This window comes from Ranitomeya variabilis, chromosome 8 (assembly GCF_051348905.1).
Source record: "Ranitomeya variabilis isolate aRanVar5 chromosome 8, aRanVar5.hap1, whole genome shotgun sequence".
Classification (NCBI taxonomy): Eukaryota; Metazoa; Chordata; class Amphibia; order Anura; family Dendrobatidae; genus Ranitomeya; species Ranitomeya variabilis.
Genome location: NC_135239.1, coordinates 213,014,284 through 213,029,386, shown reverse-complemented (window position 1 = coordinate 213,029,386; position 15,103 = coordinate 213,014,284). Strand labels below are relative to the sequence as shown.

At 47.9% G+C, this 15,103-nt stretch overlaps 1 protein-coding gene and 1 long non-coding RNA gene across 9 annotated transcripts in view; one reads left to right on the top strand and one right to left on the bottom strand.

The window, feature by feature from the left end:
* The window catches only part of LOC143787793 (uncharacterized), a 120,533-nt gene that overhangs the window by 51,112 nt on the left and 54,318 nt on the right, over window positions 1–15,103 (bottom strand). The window lies entirely within an intron of this gene.
* ITPR1 (inositol 1,4,5-trisphosphate receptor type 1) overlaps window positions 1–15,103 on the top strand; it is a 78,610-nt gene that overhangs the window by 59,723 nt on the left and 3,784 nt on the right. For 7 of the 8 annotated variants that reach the window (XM_077276841.1, XM_077276836.1, XM_077276840.1 and 4 more), the window contains 15 exons: window positions 209–456; window positions 712–912; window positions 1,230–1,340; window positions 2,194–2,289; window positions 4,911–5,033; window positions 5,987–6,094; window positions 6,192–6,384; window positions 7,867–7,989; window positions 8,069–8,244; window positions 8,602–8,766; window positions 8,839–9,034; window positions 9,129–9,206; window positions 9,278–9,426; window positions 9,526–9,691; window positions 10,208–10,368. In XM_077276841.1, coding sequence (XP_077132956.1) covers window positions 209–456; window positions 712–912; window positions 1,230–1,340; window positions 2,194–2,289; window positions 4,911–5,033; window positions 5,987–6,094; window positions 6,192–6,384; window positions 7,867–7,989; window positions 8,069–8,244; window positions 8,602–8,766; window positions 8,839–9,034; window positions 9,129–9,206; window positions 9,278–9,426; window positions 9,526–9,691; window positions 10,208–10,368 — 2,294 coding nt within the window. Of the gene's footprint in view, window positions 1–208; window positions 457–711; window positions 913–1,229; window positions 1,341–2,193; window positions 2,290–4,910; window positions 5,034–5,986; window positions 6,095–6,191; window positions 6,385–7,866; window positions 7,990–8,068; window positions 8,245–8,601; window positions 8,767–8,838; window positions 9,035–9,128; window positions 9,207–9,277; window positions 9,427–9,525; window positions 9,692–10,207; window positions 10,369–15,103 lie in introns of those variants that run through there. The other variant, XR_013218468.1, reaches the window with a different exon arrangement.

Genomic DNA, 15,103 nt, shown 5'->3' with positions numbered 1-15,103 from the left:
CAACTTTGGAAAGACAGAAGGGTTGTACGTCTTCCAGCGTCTGACTACACAAGGCTGGCTTGTAGTCTGTTACTAGGCAGGCAAATGGCTCTGCATAGGAGCTGCATACAGGAAACGGAGTGGGTCTTCATTATGTAAGACGCATGATGGAACGGTTTAGGATATTGCTGATTAGTGAACTGTAATCTGTTACCACTTTCTTTTCTAGCTCGAGAAGCCACCAGCCAAATAACAGAGGAGGCCAAAGAGCAGCTTCTAGAAGCTTCTGTTGCCACCAAGAAGGCCTTCAGCACTTTCCGTCGGGAGGCCGACCCCGACGATCACTTCTCTGCCGGAGATGGCGGCTCTTCAGAGAAGGGGCGTGACGAGCTGGAGATGAGCGCCGTGATCACCATCATGCAGCCGATCCTGCGCTTCTTGCAGCTGCTTTGTGAAAACCACAACCGTGACCTGCAGGTGAAGGGGCCAAAATGGGCCGATATGTGTGTGGATGGAGGCTTATGGGGGAAGGATAAAAATGTACATGATGTGAGCAATCTGCACCATGGCACTTGGGAAGTAACCATTTGTGACCAGTCTGTGTGGTCTGTGCTACTGAATGGGTGCTGGGAAACTTGGCCGTTTAGCTGGTCGGTCGTTGACTGCACTGTGAACATCACCGCTGTAGATGAGGACAGTGGAGATTTTTAATTTTTTCTTCCATTGTTCCAGAATTTCCTGCGCTGCCAGAATAACAAAACCAACTACAACCTGGTCTGCGAGACCCTGCAGTTCCTTGACTGCATCTGTGGGAGCACGACTGGTGGCCTCGGCCTCCTGGGTCTCTACATCAACGAGAAGAATGTCGCCCTCATTAATCAGACGCTGGAGAGCCTGACGGAGTACTGCCAGGGGCCGTGCCATGAAAACCAGGTGATGATGCACCTACGTTTCGCCTTCAGCCAAAATGTGCCACTGATTCCTAGGTCACTGGCTCCCGAGCGCCCCAGTCCCTGCCCCAGTCCCTGCTCCCTGTGCAGGTGCATTACATAACTGACACTGGGACACGCTGCACGTGTCGGGTGATTTCCTGGAACTCTGTGTAACTTCTGTTATGTAACGTGTTCCTCGGGGTGCTGGACACGCCTCGTGCTGCCACCGGCACACTGTGTCCTTGGAAAGCTGGCTCCTGGCACGGGCACTGCTGGCGCTGTACCTATGTAATAACCTGATCCCCTCTTCACCTGCAGAACTGTATAGCGACCCATGAGTCTAATGGCATCGATATCATCACCGCCCTGATCCTGAACGACATCAACCCCCTGGGGAGGAAGAGGATGGATCTGGTGCTGGAGCTCAAGGTGGGGACGTTCCTCCACTTTTCTCCATCCTGATGAAATTCGGCTCAGCATTGCATTACTGAGGGGAGGGGGGGCACTAAATTAGGGTGGTAGAGGAATAAATAAAATGTGCACAAATGGACCGGAGCACATTATAATCTTTCCTTTAGTCTTTGTATCTTTTTGTTTTGGTGCTGCTGATCATTTAGCTCTAGTAGATGAGTGCCTCTCGGTTTGTGCCTGACACACTGTGCCGGTGCCGCTCCTCTTCGTCCCGATCCGCTGCTTCTCAATGAGCCGATAAATCCTTGGCAGGAGCGGCGGGTTCAGGTTTTCTTACTAAACAGGAACTAGGACTCGGTGTTTATGTAGCCGGCGCTGGCACAATGCAGCAGTTATGTAACCCTGTAATGACACCTGTCCGCAGAGAGAGAGTGCATCGCTGCCGGCGGACGTGGCGAAGAAAAGCCCTGGTGACGCAGCGAGCGGCCGCCCTCGTCTGGAGCGCTGCCCGTCCTCCTCTGTACATACCATCCTGTCCTTATCGGTCACCTGCAGACCTTGTATCTCGTGTATTTCTGCATTTCCTCGTGTTTCTGGAAATCACCTGAATTTAGCTGCGAGTCAAAAAAAAAAAAAATAATTTATAAAAAGTTTAGATGTCAATTATTCTTCCAAGATGGCAGCTGCTGCCACCCTGCCCTGGGGGCGATGAGTGAGCAGGTTACAATGCTGGGTGACGGCTGACATGGTCGTGCGATTGTCCCCCAGCTTTCCTAGGAGCCTGAGCGGCGTATGTGGCGGCGCTCGCAGGATATTAGTGAAGGGTCCGCAGCTCTCTCCTGTCGGTGACATTAAGCGTCTTGTGTTGCAGAATAACGCCTCAAAGCTGCTGCTCGCCATCATGGAGAGCCGCCACGACAGCGAGAACGCAGAGCGGATCCTTTATAACATGAGGCCGAAGGAGCTGGTGAGTTCTGCGGGGGAGGGCTCTCCGGTCCTGATCTCGGGCGGGGACTGGCTTTACGGTGCTGATCGGGGGAGGGCTCTCCGGTCCTGATCTCGGGTGGGGACTGGCTTTACGGTGCTGATCGGGGGAGGGTTCTCCGGTCCTGATCTCGGGTGAGGACTGGCTTTTACAGTACTGATCTCGGTTGGGGACTGGCTTTACGGTACTGATGGGGGGGGGGGGGGGGGGGGGGGGAGGGGCTCTCCTGTCCTGATCTCGGGTGAGAACTGGCTTTACGGTACTGATCGGGGAGGGTTCTCCGGTCCTGATCTCGGGTGAGGACTGGCTTTTACAGTACTGATCTCGGGTGGGGACCGGCTTTACGGCGCTGATTGGGGGCGGGCTCTCCGGTCCTGATCTCAGGTGGGGACCGGCTTTACGGTACTGATCAGGGGAGGTGACCGACTGTCTGGTCCTGATCGTACGTCATAAACTCTGTATGAAGACAGAGCGGCCGTAAATGGCAACGTAACGACATACAGAAATGTCAGGTACATATTTTTCAAGATTGTGATAGGGACAAGCGTTCCCGTGCATCAGATTATCCCACTGGCTGAGCTGCGTATCTAAACATATGGTCTGCTCCTCCAATCTGCTAATCTGTGTACCCAAGACTAACGTCCCATTCTGCTGTGCATCGGCACACCGCATGCGCCCTATGCGCCGATCAGCAGACTGTGGTATCACGTTACGCTTGGATACAGCATCTCAGCAGTGTATTTAAGCTGCTGTATCTAAACATGTTGTGTGATGTCTTGGCCAGTGGCATCACACGATATGATTAGATACTGCAGGGAGGGATTTGGACATATTGTAGAGCTGCTATATCTAAGCATAACCAGTGATACCACGGTCTGCTAATCTGTGTATATAAGGCTTGAGGTTACACACCGCAGACTGTAGCATCACATGTTCATCTTGGGTACACAGATTAGCCGACTGTGTGGTACATTGTCTTAGATGCAGCAGCTCAGGATACTGATACTATGGCGCTGCTGCATTTAATATCATGTGATATTGTGGTGTTTGCCAAACCAGACCGTATCACTAACCAATTTTCCAGAAACATCATTGTGACCCCCATATGTCACAAAAAACCATAAACATCCTCCTTATAGATCATAGTTAATAGAAGAGAACAAAGGAAGCTTTCTCAAATATATAAAAGCGATAAATTTATTAGTTACAAAAAACACTCATACAAAAAAGACCAATAAAATAGACATGATACAAAAACACATGAACACGTTATCTGTAAATACCCGTGTACAAAACACAAGAGTGTAAAGAAAGACACCAGGATTAATAGAGGAGCGTACCACATAAACCATTAGCTGTACATGTTCTTAATGTGGACCATAACTAAGGTGCTACCAAGCCAAAATCTCCATGTGTAACCATGAATAAAATACTATGTCTATCACCCTCTGTGTGTCCTATGCCATATGGACACGAGTAGTGAAAGAGCTATAGACCATGCGTTATGTGCACCCTAAGGTCCTAGACACAAAAACCTTGTGGACCCTGGAAACGCTAGTGGTCCTGAAAAAACGGTTATCATATTGAACACATGGGAGGCTGGTCTCACCTGGTATGCGGACGCTCCAGCACGCACCCCGACGCACGTTTCGCTACCTGTAAGTACTTGCTTTATCAAGGGGAATAGTGACTTAAAACCAGGGTCCACAAGGTTTTTGTGTCTAGGACCTTAGGGTGCACATAACGCATGGTCTATAGCTCTTTCACTACTCGTGTCCATATGGCATAGGACACACAGAGGGTGATAGACATAGTATTTTATTCATGGTTACACATGGAGATTTTGGCTTGGTAGCACCTTGGTTATGGTCCACATTAAGAACATGTACAGCTAATGGTTTATGTGGTACGCTCCTCTATTAATCCTGGTGTCTTTCTTTACACTCTTGTGTTTTGTACACGGGTATTTACAGATAACGTGTTCATGTGTTTTTGTATCATGTCTATTTTATTGGTCTTTTTTGTATGAGTGTTTTTTGTAACTAATAAATTTATCGCTTTTATATATTTGAGAAAGCTTCCAGACCGTATCACGCAGGCGCTTAGATACATTGGTTTAGCAGAAACTGCATCTCAGAAGACCTTATATGACAAGACTGCTTAGATACAGCAATGGTTTAAATACATCATTTGTTGTTTTAAGCCACTGCCTGCTGTATCTAACCCACACTGCATGATGCTGCAGATGCTAAGCCACATGGTATGTATCTCAGCAGACAGGATTATGCATGATGGATTGGATACCACATGCAGTGACTTAGATTCTGTACCTAAGCCAGTGTATGTAAGTCACTGCATGCTGTATCTAACTCATTGTGCAGAACACTGTGCTGAGATAATGCGGTCTGGCTTTGCAGATGCAGTATGTAGCATGCACAGTGGATTAGATACAGAAGGCAGTGGCTTAGATAAATTCATAAATATTGAACGTTACGGAATTGTCTGATACAAATGTTCCAGATATGTTTGTTTTTTGCCATTTTGTTTCCATTTTTGCTTTTCTGCGTTTTTCCTTCTCCATTAATGGCGTCTGTCGTCCTCAGGTGGAGGTGATAAAGAAGGCTTATCTTCAGGGCGAGGTGGAGTTTGAGGATGCCGAGGGCAGTGAGGATCACGCTGCGTCCCCCCGCAATGTGGGGCACAATATTTACATCCTGGCACATCAGGTGGGCTCCTTGTATAAGAGCACGAGGTGTGAGCGGCTGCCTCCCATGGACACCGTGTCCTAGTATTGTCAGTCGTGGGTGTGCGCCAGCTCGCTGCACATGGAGGCAGGCATGCCCGGCCACACACGGGCACAGACGCCTCCACGCTGGGCGCTCGTCCAGGGATCGCACAGGAACTCTGCTGCACTGAGCAAGAACTGAGGCCGATCTGTGCACGTCACGATCCGCCGTATACAAGAAGAATCCTCCGCTCCTCTGGTTTCTATGGCTCAGCCGCCTGCAAGCAGAGGCAGAAAAAAAACAATGCAGATTTAAAGGGGCGGTCTAGAATTTAAAAAAGCATCCAAGAAACAGCGCCACCTCTGTCTGTCAAGGTACTGCAGCTCCTTGTTACTAAAGTATATGACACAGCTGCAATACCGCATCCAACCTGTAGACCTAGGGGGTGCTGTTTTAGATAAAGTGCAGATTTTGCGAGGTGGGGCGAGAAGACCCCACCCTCGACTTTCCTCCTGATGCCCATGTAATGAGCTTCTCCTACACAATGTTTCGGAGAGGCTTCTGCTTCTCTCTTGACTTCAGTTTTTTCTTCTTTTAAAATAGCAGCAGAAACAAGAAGCGAGGTGCCAATTATAGCCAACGTTTTCTCTTTACTGTAAATGAAGATTTAAAAAAAAAAAAACAAACCTTAAATCTCATCTTGCATATGATGCAGGGAGTGACTTGTATCTATCTGCTTGAAATACTCTATTCGTGAAAACTCCTTAAATTTTGGGGGTCTCCTAACACTAGCTCGGCCCCACAATATCGGCTCGGTGGTCTGTGATTTGCCCAAAGAATTTATTATTATTTTTTTAAGATGGGGTTGTACTTTAAAGCTCCACAACTGCTGTGATTGTCTTCCTTGGTTGACCATTTACGGCTCATTGTGGTGGTTTTTCTTATATTTCCAGCTTGCTCGGCACAACAAGGAGCTCCAGCACATGCTGAAACCAGGGGTCCAGAGTGGGGACGGTGACGAGGCACTGGAATTTTATGCCAAACATACCGCGCAGATAGAGGTGAGACTGGAGAGCGTCAAGGAGATGTTCATGGACTTTCCCCACCGATGTCGGAGAGGTCCTCATCCTGACTGAGTGATGTTTGGTATCTCCCCAGATTGTACGGCTTGACAGGACGATGGAGCAGATCGTCTTCCCTGTGCCGAGTATATGTGAATTTCTTACCAAGGAGTCAAAACTGCGAGTTTATTACACGACAGAAAGAGACGAGCAAGGAAGCAAGATCCATGACTTCTTCCAACGATCGGAAGATCTATTCAATGAAATGAACTGGCAAAAAAAGCTAAGAGGTGAGGAGTCGCTAAGGTTCATGGAAGGATCTTTCTGACTTGAGGTCTCTCTTTATGGTAACTCCTCAGGCAAGGATTTGTGAGATCCAGCATAGGATCTGTCTGTTATTTGCAAAGATATAGTAAGACCCTGGGAGCAGAGTTGTGAGATCAGTAGAAGGTGGGAAGTTTTTCTTATGGTAGGAGAAACCTTTAGAAATCAGAAGTCAAGAGTACATGGAGGTTCCTCCATCTACTGGATCATGACTACAACCAATGACGTGCCGTGAAGAATGGATGAGTAATGAGGTGGAAAGGTCCTTCTGCTTTCCTGACATGGGGAAGTTCTTGGGTAAGGAGTCATGAAGTCAAGTGCAATGGGAAAGTTGGTTAACGTGCCAGGATTCGCCTACAGCCAGCAGTTGGGTGTGATGTTAGGAGATCCACTAGAAGTTTATTAACTTTTAAAATTTCCTCTATGGTAAGTGCTTGGTTGTAGTTACGAAGTCAACTGATAGATTGATCTTTTCTCTGCTCCATGTAAAATCTACTGGATCATATCAATCAATCAATCAATCGAGAGTCTTTGAGGTTCCTCCTTTGGAACAAAGTCTATCCATGGTAGGTATGGTCATTCAGATTAGATGGCTGTTGGCCAAACGATTGTTTGACAACCACCTTAGCCATCTCTCCATACACTGGAACGCTCACTCAGCTTGGTCCCTTGAGAAAGCCACTGGTTGACACGTTGGCTGGAAGCTTCTCGTGGAGAAGAATGCAGTTGGCAACCCGAAACTGGACATGTCCAGTCAGTCTGCCTGTACACTCTAAACATTAAACCGTTGGCCTAACCAGTCGATATTGTAGGATTTTGCTGCCTTTGGTCTAATGTGTAGGCGTTCGTAAGTCATTGATTTTGTGGTTCAATAAAGGGGTCTTCATACGAAGAACATCCAAAGCTCGGGAAGGCAATTGTGTTGAAATCTAGTTGGTGGAAGGATTACAATTTTGCCAAGACTTATCTACAGTAAACCATTAGGTGTGAAGTCATGAGATCCAGTAGAAGAGTTGGTCAAGTGACTGTTGACAAACTTGCAGTGAATCCAGCTTTAGAGTGCTTTCCTAGGAACGCTTGTTTTCCTAGAATTGTGCGGTATAATCTGGCGCCAATGACCCGATGAACAGGCAGAACTTGTCAGATAAAATGATTAAGCTGGCTTAAGTCCTCAGTTCTCGGCAGCACATCATGTCGATGTGCTGCAGAGAATATCTCCTGTGCATGCAGAATGAACATTAATAAATTCGGCTTGTCTGTCTAATTGGCCCATGACTGCCGATCAGCTGTAACCTGACCTTAACAAAGTTTGCCAGTGGTAAGTTCTTGGGTGTGGAGTCGTGGGATTCCCTGGAAGGGTTGATCCTGTGACTTTGTTTCATCTGTGGTTGGCTTTGGCTGAGATTGTCTTCTGAATGTAACCATCACCCATGTCTGGTGTCTTGCAGCGCAGCATGTCCTGTACTGGTGTTCTAGAAACATGACCTTCTGGAGCAGCATCTCGTTCAACCTGGCCGTGCTCATGAATCTTCTTGTTGCATTTTTCTACCCCTTCGTTGGTGTACGAGGAGGTTAGTATGACTTCTGTCTTTTCTGTAGCCAAGACTTTGTTCAGATGATGGGTCTGACACTTCTTCTTTGACCTTCTAGGAACACTGGATTCCCGTCTCTCAGGCCTACTCTGGACAGCCATGCTCGTTTCTTTAGCCATAGTCATTGTCCTTCCCAAGCCACATGGAATCAGAGCTTTGATTGCTTCCACCATCCTGCGCCTCATCTTCTCCATTGGCCTCCAACCTACATTGTTTCTTTTAGGGGCATTTAATGTGAGTTGTGACTTTTTTTGAGTCTTGGCTGGTAGGACCCAGATCAGAAGAGTAGATGGACATGTTGTGTTGCCTGTAGACTAGTTCTATAGATGGTTAGCTTGGTTCCTGCGATTTTTGGCTCCTTGTACCAAATGGTTTCCCAACATCTGCAAAGTTTGAAATGGGGATAACTTGGTCTAACGACTGTTTTTGGTGGGGACAACCTTCCCCATAAATGTCTTCCATGCCAGAACTAAACAAATAAGGAATATTGAATGCAAGTGTAAGATTTGCTCTGACTGTGTAGTCATGCAAAACGATGGACTTGAACAGTAGACTATGCTCCTTCACTTTCTTACAACACTTCTTCCCCAGGTGTGCAATAAAATCATCTTCCTTACGAGCTTTGTGGGAAATCGCGGCACCTTCACTCGTGGATATGGGGCAATGGTCTTGGATGTAGAATTTCTTTACCATCTGTTGTATCTTCTCATCTGTGCTATGGGGGTCTTTGTACATGAATTCTTCTACAGTTTGCTGGTGAGTTTTCGATGACCCTTGAGTGAGATTTTCCTTTTTATTGGTGGTCCTAACGTTGCCACCTCTTTGCAGCTCTTCGATCTTGTGTACCGGGAGGAGACTTTACTCAATGTGATTAAGAGTGTTACTAGGAACGGCCGCTCCATCATCCTGACCGCCGTCCTGGCCTTGATTCTGGTCTACTTGTTCTCCATTGTGGGATACCTTTTCTTTAAAGATGACTTTATACTGGAAGTGGATAGATTGCCGAATGAGACAACCTTCCCGGGTGAGTCACAGTTCTGGTGGTCAGCACGTGGAGGAGGATTGGGATACTGGCATGGGGTAGTTGTGCAACCTTGTAATTATATGTTCTGTTCCAGAGACTGGAACCTCGATGGCCCGAGATCTCTTGTTTCCTGAAGTTTGCCGGTTGGAATCGGGAGACAACTGCACCCAAGGTAAGAACAAACCTGGATGTGTGTGAATGCGATGCGGAAACTTCCCAGTGTAAGTCAATGTGTCTGTACAGAAGAGGTCTCAGAGGATGCTGAGGAGGAAGAGGAGGAGGAGAAGGAACACACCTGTGAGACCCTACTGATGTGCATAGTGACTGTTCTTAGTCACGGGCTCCGGAGTGGTGGCGGTGTTGGAGATGTTCTACGGAAACCTTCTAAAGAGGTAACTGGTCATAAAATGTTTCTTTACTCCCATGGCACCAAACTGGGTGCACCATAACTTTGTGGTGGTCTTCTCCTCCTGTCCTTCTTTTTGCCCTAGGAACCTCTGTTTGCTGCACGTGTCATCTACGATCTGCTCTTCTTCTTCATGGTGATAATCATTGTGCTGAACTTGATTTTTGGAGTCATCATCGACACTTTTGCCGACTTGAGGAGCGAGAAGCAGAAGAAAGAGGAAGTGTTGAAGACTACGTGTTACATTTGTGGTGGGTTGGATTTTATTGCACCCACTCTGTGACCCTCTGACCTCTGACTTGGGATGGAATCCCCCTTTAATGTGCCAGAAAACGATGCTGGTGATACTTTGTGCATTTGGCCCGATTCCAGCATCGAAAGGTGCAGTCCGAGTAGAGAAGGACCTGCAGCCTCTGTTACTGATATCTAGGACTGGGGGAATCCATGATTTGCAGTCCCACTTTAGTTTGCATTAATGGGAATCCATCAAATTGATAACATGCAGATTGCAAATCAGACACAATCTGTTCAGATCCAGCTGTAGCTTTGTAGGAATTAATCCAGTATAAATTGTATGTTATGAATATAAATCCCTATCACTGTGACAGTCCAGTGGGCGGTCCTACACATACAGTGGAGTCAGACACTATGCATGTGCACACAGGAGTCCAGTGGGTGGTCCTACGAGGTCTGTCAACAATTAGGACCTCCCATTGGACTCCTAATCATAGCAATTTATTTAAATTCTCTTTTTTTTTTCTTTGCAGGGTTGGAAAGGGACAAATTTGACAATAAAACTGTGACATTTGAAGAGCACATTAAGGAGGAACATAACATGTGGCACTATTTGTTTTTTATTGTACTGGTGAAAGTGAAAGACTCCACGGAATACACTGGACCGGAGAGTTATGTGGCTGAAATGATAAAGGTGAGGCTGAGGCCGGTCACCTGGGGGTGAGGCTGGGGGAGGTTGATGCCGGTCACCTGGGAGTGAGGAAGGGGGAGGCTGGGGCCGGTCACCTGGGGGGGAGGCTGGGGCCGGTCACCTGGGGGTAAGGGAGGGGGAGGCCGGGGCCGGTCACCTGGGGGGGGGAGGCTGGGGCCGGTCACCTGGGGGGGGAGGCTGGGGCCGGTCACCTGGGGGTAAGGGAGGGGGAGGCTGCTTCCTATGTCTTGGAGAACTGTCATAGTATTTCGGAATATCCCATGTGATCGATGTGGACTGATCTCGTTTTCTTCTGGCTTTTTCCCTATTTGATGCTTCTTTGTACCTACCATGCAGGAACACTCGGTGGGGCAATTGACCTTGGGTCCAGATGCCTTCTGTCGAGCCTCTGACCAGCTATTTGCTACACAATTGCTGTTCACACAAACTATGTAATACAAGTCCTTACACTATTGATGAAGCCAAAGTTTTTCAGAGACCTCGACTTCTTTCTCCACTTATGAGCCATTTCTTCCTCTCACCCCTCCACCCTAAGATTTTAGTGACTGAGGCAGAGGCATTTAGTTGCTGTCCTGCTCCAAACAAGACAGACGAGGAGATCACTGAGGGATCACATTACAGCTGCCGTTAAGTCTCTATAGAGCGGAGATGAAGGAGCAGAGGAAGCAGCACAATTAGTTTGATATTTCTCTGAAATCTTTTCTCACAATGAGGCCGTACTGGACGTCCATTATTCACTTTTGCTATCTATGGAAAACTTAACAGGACACAAGAACCAGTTATAGCCTTATGAGGCTGTTCAGAAACTTTGCTTTGCACCGTGTATGGGGGGGAGAGCAGCTGTCCCCAGTGTCTGCACCGTGTATGGGGGGTGGGGAGCGGCTATCCTAGTGTCTGCACCGTGTATGGGGCGGGAGAGCGGCTATCCCCAAGTGTCTGCACCGTGTATGGGGGTGGGGAGCGGCTATCCCAGTGTCCACACCGTATATGGGGGGAGAGCGGCTATCCCAGTGTCTGCACCGTATATGGGGGGAGAGCGGCTATCCCAGTGTCTGCACCGTGTATGGGGGGGGGGGAGAGCGGCTATCCCAGTGTCTGCGCAGTGTATGGGGGGGGGGGGGGGAGAGAGCGGCTATCCCCAGTGTTTGCGCCGTGTGTGGGGGTGGGGGAGCGGCTATCCCCAGTGTCTGCACCGTGTATGGGGGGAGAGCGGCTATCCCAGTGTCTGTGCTGTGTATGGGAGATGACATTACGGGTAGCCTCAAGCCACGAGCTCAGAGACTAATGAACATTAGTTTTCTCCTCTGCAGACTCTGACAAACTGCCTAAATTTAGGTGACTTTAGATTAAGCAGTCCTCTTTAAAGGCAAACTTATTAAACTTTTTCAGGATCCTAGGGAAGCTGGGTTATTTTTTTTTTTCCCCCTTGTCTGGCTGGTTGTACATTCATATGTGAGCAGACAAGATATTGCAGTAGAAATCCGAGACCTGTCGAGTGCACTTCAATGGACGCCATATTGTCGGTCACCCAACTTTCCTAGAAAAGGATTTTTTTTTTTTCCTTATAAACGTCTTAATATTGAATCTGAGAACCTTCAGTTATATACTTCTAACTTCCTGGTACATACTGGGGGTTGTGATCCACACAATGATGGGGGGGGGGGGGTTTCTCCTTCGTTCCAGCCATCCAGTGGTTAAGGGTCTTGCCTGCTGTGGTTTGGGGGGTCACAATTAGAAACTCCAGGCTCTGCAGGGGAACCGACATCTTCCTAGTTACCAAGAGCTGAATCATCTGGTGGGTGGATCAGCTGACCGGATTCTGTTGTGGATTTCTCATCATCTCTGGGGTTGTGGAATCCACTTCCTGCAAAGCAGCTGAGATGATGGGGGTGGTGGCTGCGGGGGTCAGCCAGGCCCCTCTGTGCAGTCTCCTCATGGACTTGCTTCAGCACGGAGACGCTTTGTGCACAGTTTTTGGGGATTTTGGCGGCAGGGTGCGGATTGTTTCGGTTTTTTTGCATTGAAGTTCCATTGTTCTGGGTCCCGGCAGCGCTGACCGCTCGCACAGCCTGCGTGCACATGCTCCGGCCTTGTCACCCATCCCCATGACACGGCGACGGTCACTGCGGTTTGCACGCCGCTCCCCCTCATGTTTCCACAGCCAGCCGCCCCCGTGTCTGGGCGTCAAGTTTGTGACCACGGGACTTTTCCAGCCCCTTTACTTAGAAGTGAGTTGTTTTGTGGTTAAAATGCATCTGCTCAGAGGAAGTGGTGGGAAGGGGTGAACCGGAGAGCGACGCCGCGAGGCGCAGGGGATGAGGATGCAGAATTGTCAGCTCAGTCATTGTGAAAATGGGGTACGAAGGAGGAAAGAAGGGTCTGGCCCATGCAGGACATTGAGGGGCCCATGCAGAACATTGAGGGGCCCATGCAGAATCGCCCATTACTATGGAGTCATATCAGGTTTCCTATACGGGGGTTTTTTGTGTTTTTTTTATACAAAATATTTTCTCAAATCCCCAGTCATTGTTTCATTGCCATTTCCATCTTGAAGACTCTTTAGAAGTTGCAGAACTACAACCCTGAGCATACATCACTGACGTTGTGCAAGCTGAGAGTTGTTGTCCTGCAACCACTGGAGCGGCTCCGGTCCCCGATTCCTGAGCAGCCGTCTGCCTGAGTGATCTAGGAGATGACTTGGTGCATAACTGGCCGCTCAGGATTTGGGGTAAGCTGGGTGACCACCTCCTATTATAGCGCGTTTTTAGTAGTCACCCAGAGACTGGTCAGAGCTGTAAGTTATTAACATGTGGTGCAAAAACCTGCACTGCTGCTCTCTGCCCGGTGCACAAGCCCCCTGCCTCAGAGTGGGGTAATCTGGAGGGGTGGTCCCCAATTCTGTGAGTTGTGCGGATGGTTCTGTAAATGTAATATTCTAGAAGATGAGATCGCCACTAGAGGTCTGGACGCCCCATGGACTGATTGCAGAGCTGGAAAACTCTCACCCCAAGTCGTGTGACACCAGTGATTGCACCATTATTCCACGGAAAGGCTGCAGTCACCGTGATGTAGCAGAGCCGGAAATGTCCCACAGATCTAGAAATGTTCTATGATGATTTTTCCTTCCTGGGAAGTGAATATTAGGAGATCTGGGGCCACCGGTGACTTGTTTTTAGGTTTTGTTCTGAAACTAAGGACATTTGTAGAAGACTCTGAATTTATCACCATTTCCTTGGTTATTCAATGCACACTTTGCTTTAGATTGTCATAGGAAACCTTTGTCCGGATTCTGTTTTTCTTTGTTTTTTTTGCTGGGAGGATTTCTTAGAAGTTGACCGGCAATGGGGCATCGGACCCTGGGTAGGACGTAAGGTCATGGGTTGTCGCTACCTGTGCGGCACATACACTCCATGTTTGTACAGTTGTGGCCAAAAGTATTGACACCCCTGCAATTCTGTCAGATAATACTCAGTTTCTTCCTGAAAATGATTGCAAACACAAATTGTTTGGTATTATTATCTTCATTTAATTTGTCTTAAATGAAAAACACAAAAGAGAATGAAGCAAAAAGCAAAACATTGATCCTTTCACACAAAACTCCAATAATGGGCCAGACAAAAGTATTGGCACCCTCAGCCTAATACTTGGTAGCACAAGCTTTAGCCAAAATAACTGCGACCAACCGCTTCCGGTAACCATCGATGAGTTTCTTACAATGCTCTGCTGGAATTTTAGACCATTCTTCTTTGGCAAACTGCTCCAGGTCCCTGATATTTGAAGGGTGCCTTCTCCAAACTGCCATTTTTAGATCTCTCCACAGGTGTTGTATGGGATTCAGGTCTGGACTCATTGCTGGCCACCTTAGAAGTCTCCTGTGCTTTCTCTCAAACCATTTTCTAGTGCTTTTTGAAGTGTGTTTTGGGTCATGCTGGAAGACCCATGACCTCTGAGGGAGACCCAGCTTTCTCACACTGGGCCCTACATTATGCTGCAAAATTTGTTGGTAGTCTTCAGACTTCATAATGCCATGCACACGGTCAAGCAGTCCAGTGCCAGAGGCAGCAAAGCAACCCCAAAACATCAGGGAACCTCCGCCATGTTTGACTGTAGGGACCGTGTTCTTTTCTTTGAATGCCTCTTTTTTTCACCTGTAAACTCTGTTGATGCCTTTGCCCAAAAAGCTCTACTTTTGTCTCATCTGACCAGAGAACATTCTTCCAAAACTTTTTAGGCTTTTTCAGGTAAGTTTTGGCAAACTCCAGCCTGGCTTTTTTATGTCTCGGGGTAAGAAGTGGGGTCTTCCTGGGTCTCCTACCATACAGTCCCTTTTCATTCAGACGCCGACGGATAGTACGGGTTGACACTGTTGTACCCTCGGACTGCAGGGCAGCTTGAACTTGTTTGGATGTTAGTCGAGGTTCTTTATCCAACATCCGCACAATCTTGCGTTGAAATCTCTTGTCAATTTTTCTTTTCCGTCCACATCTAGGGAGGTTAGCCACAGTGCCATGGGCTTTACACTTCTTGATGACCCTGCGCACGGTAGACACAGGAACATTCAGGTCTTTGGAGATGGACTTGTAGCCTTGAAGATTGCTCATGCTTCCTCACAATTTGGTTTCTCAAGTCCTCAGACAGTTCTTTGGTCTTTCTTTTCTCCATGCTCAATGTGGTACACACAAGGACACAGGACAGAGGTTGAGTCAACTTTAATCCA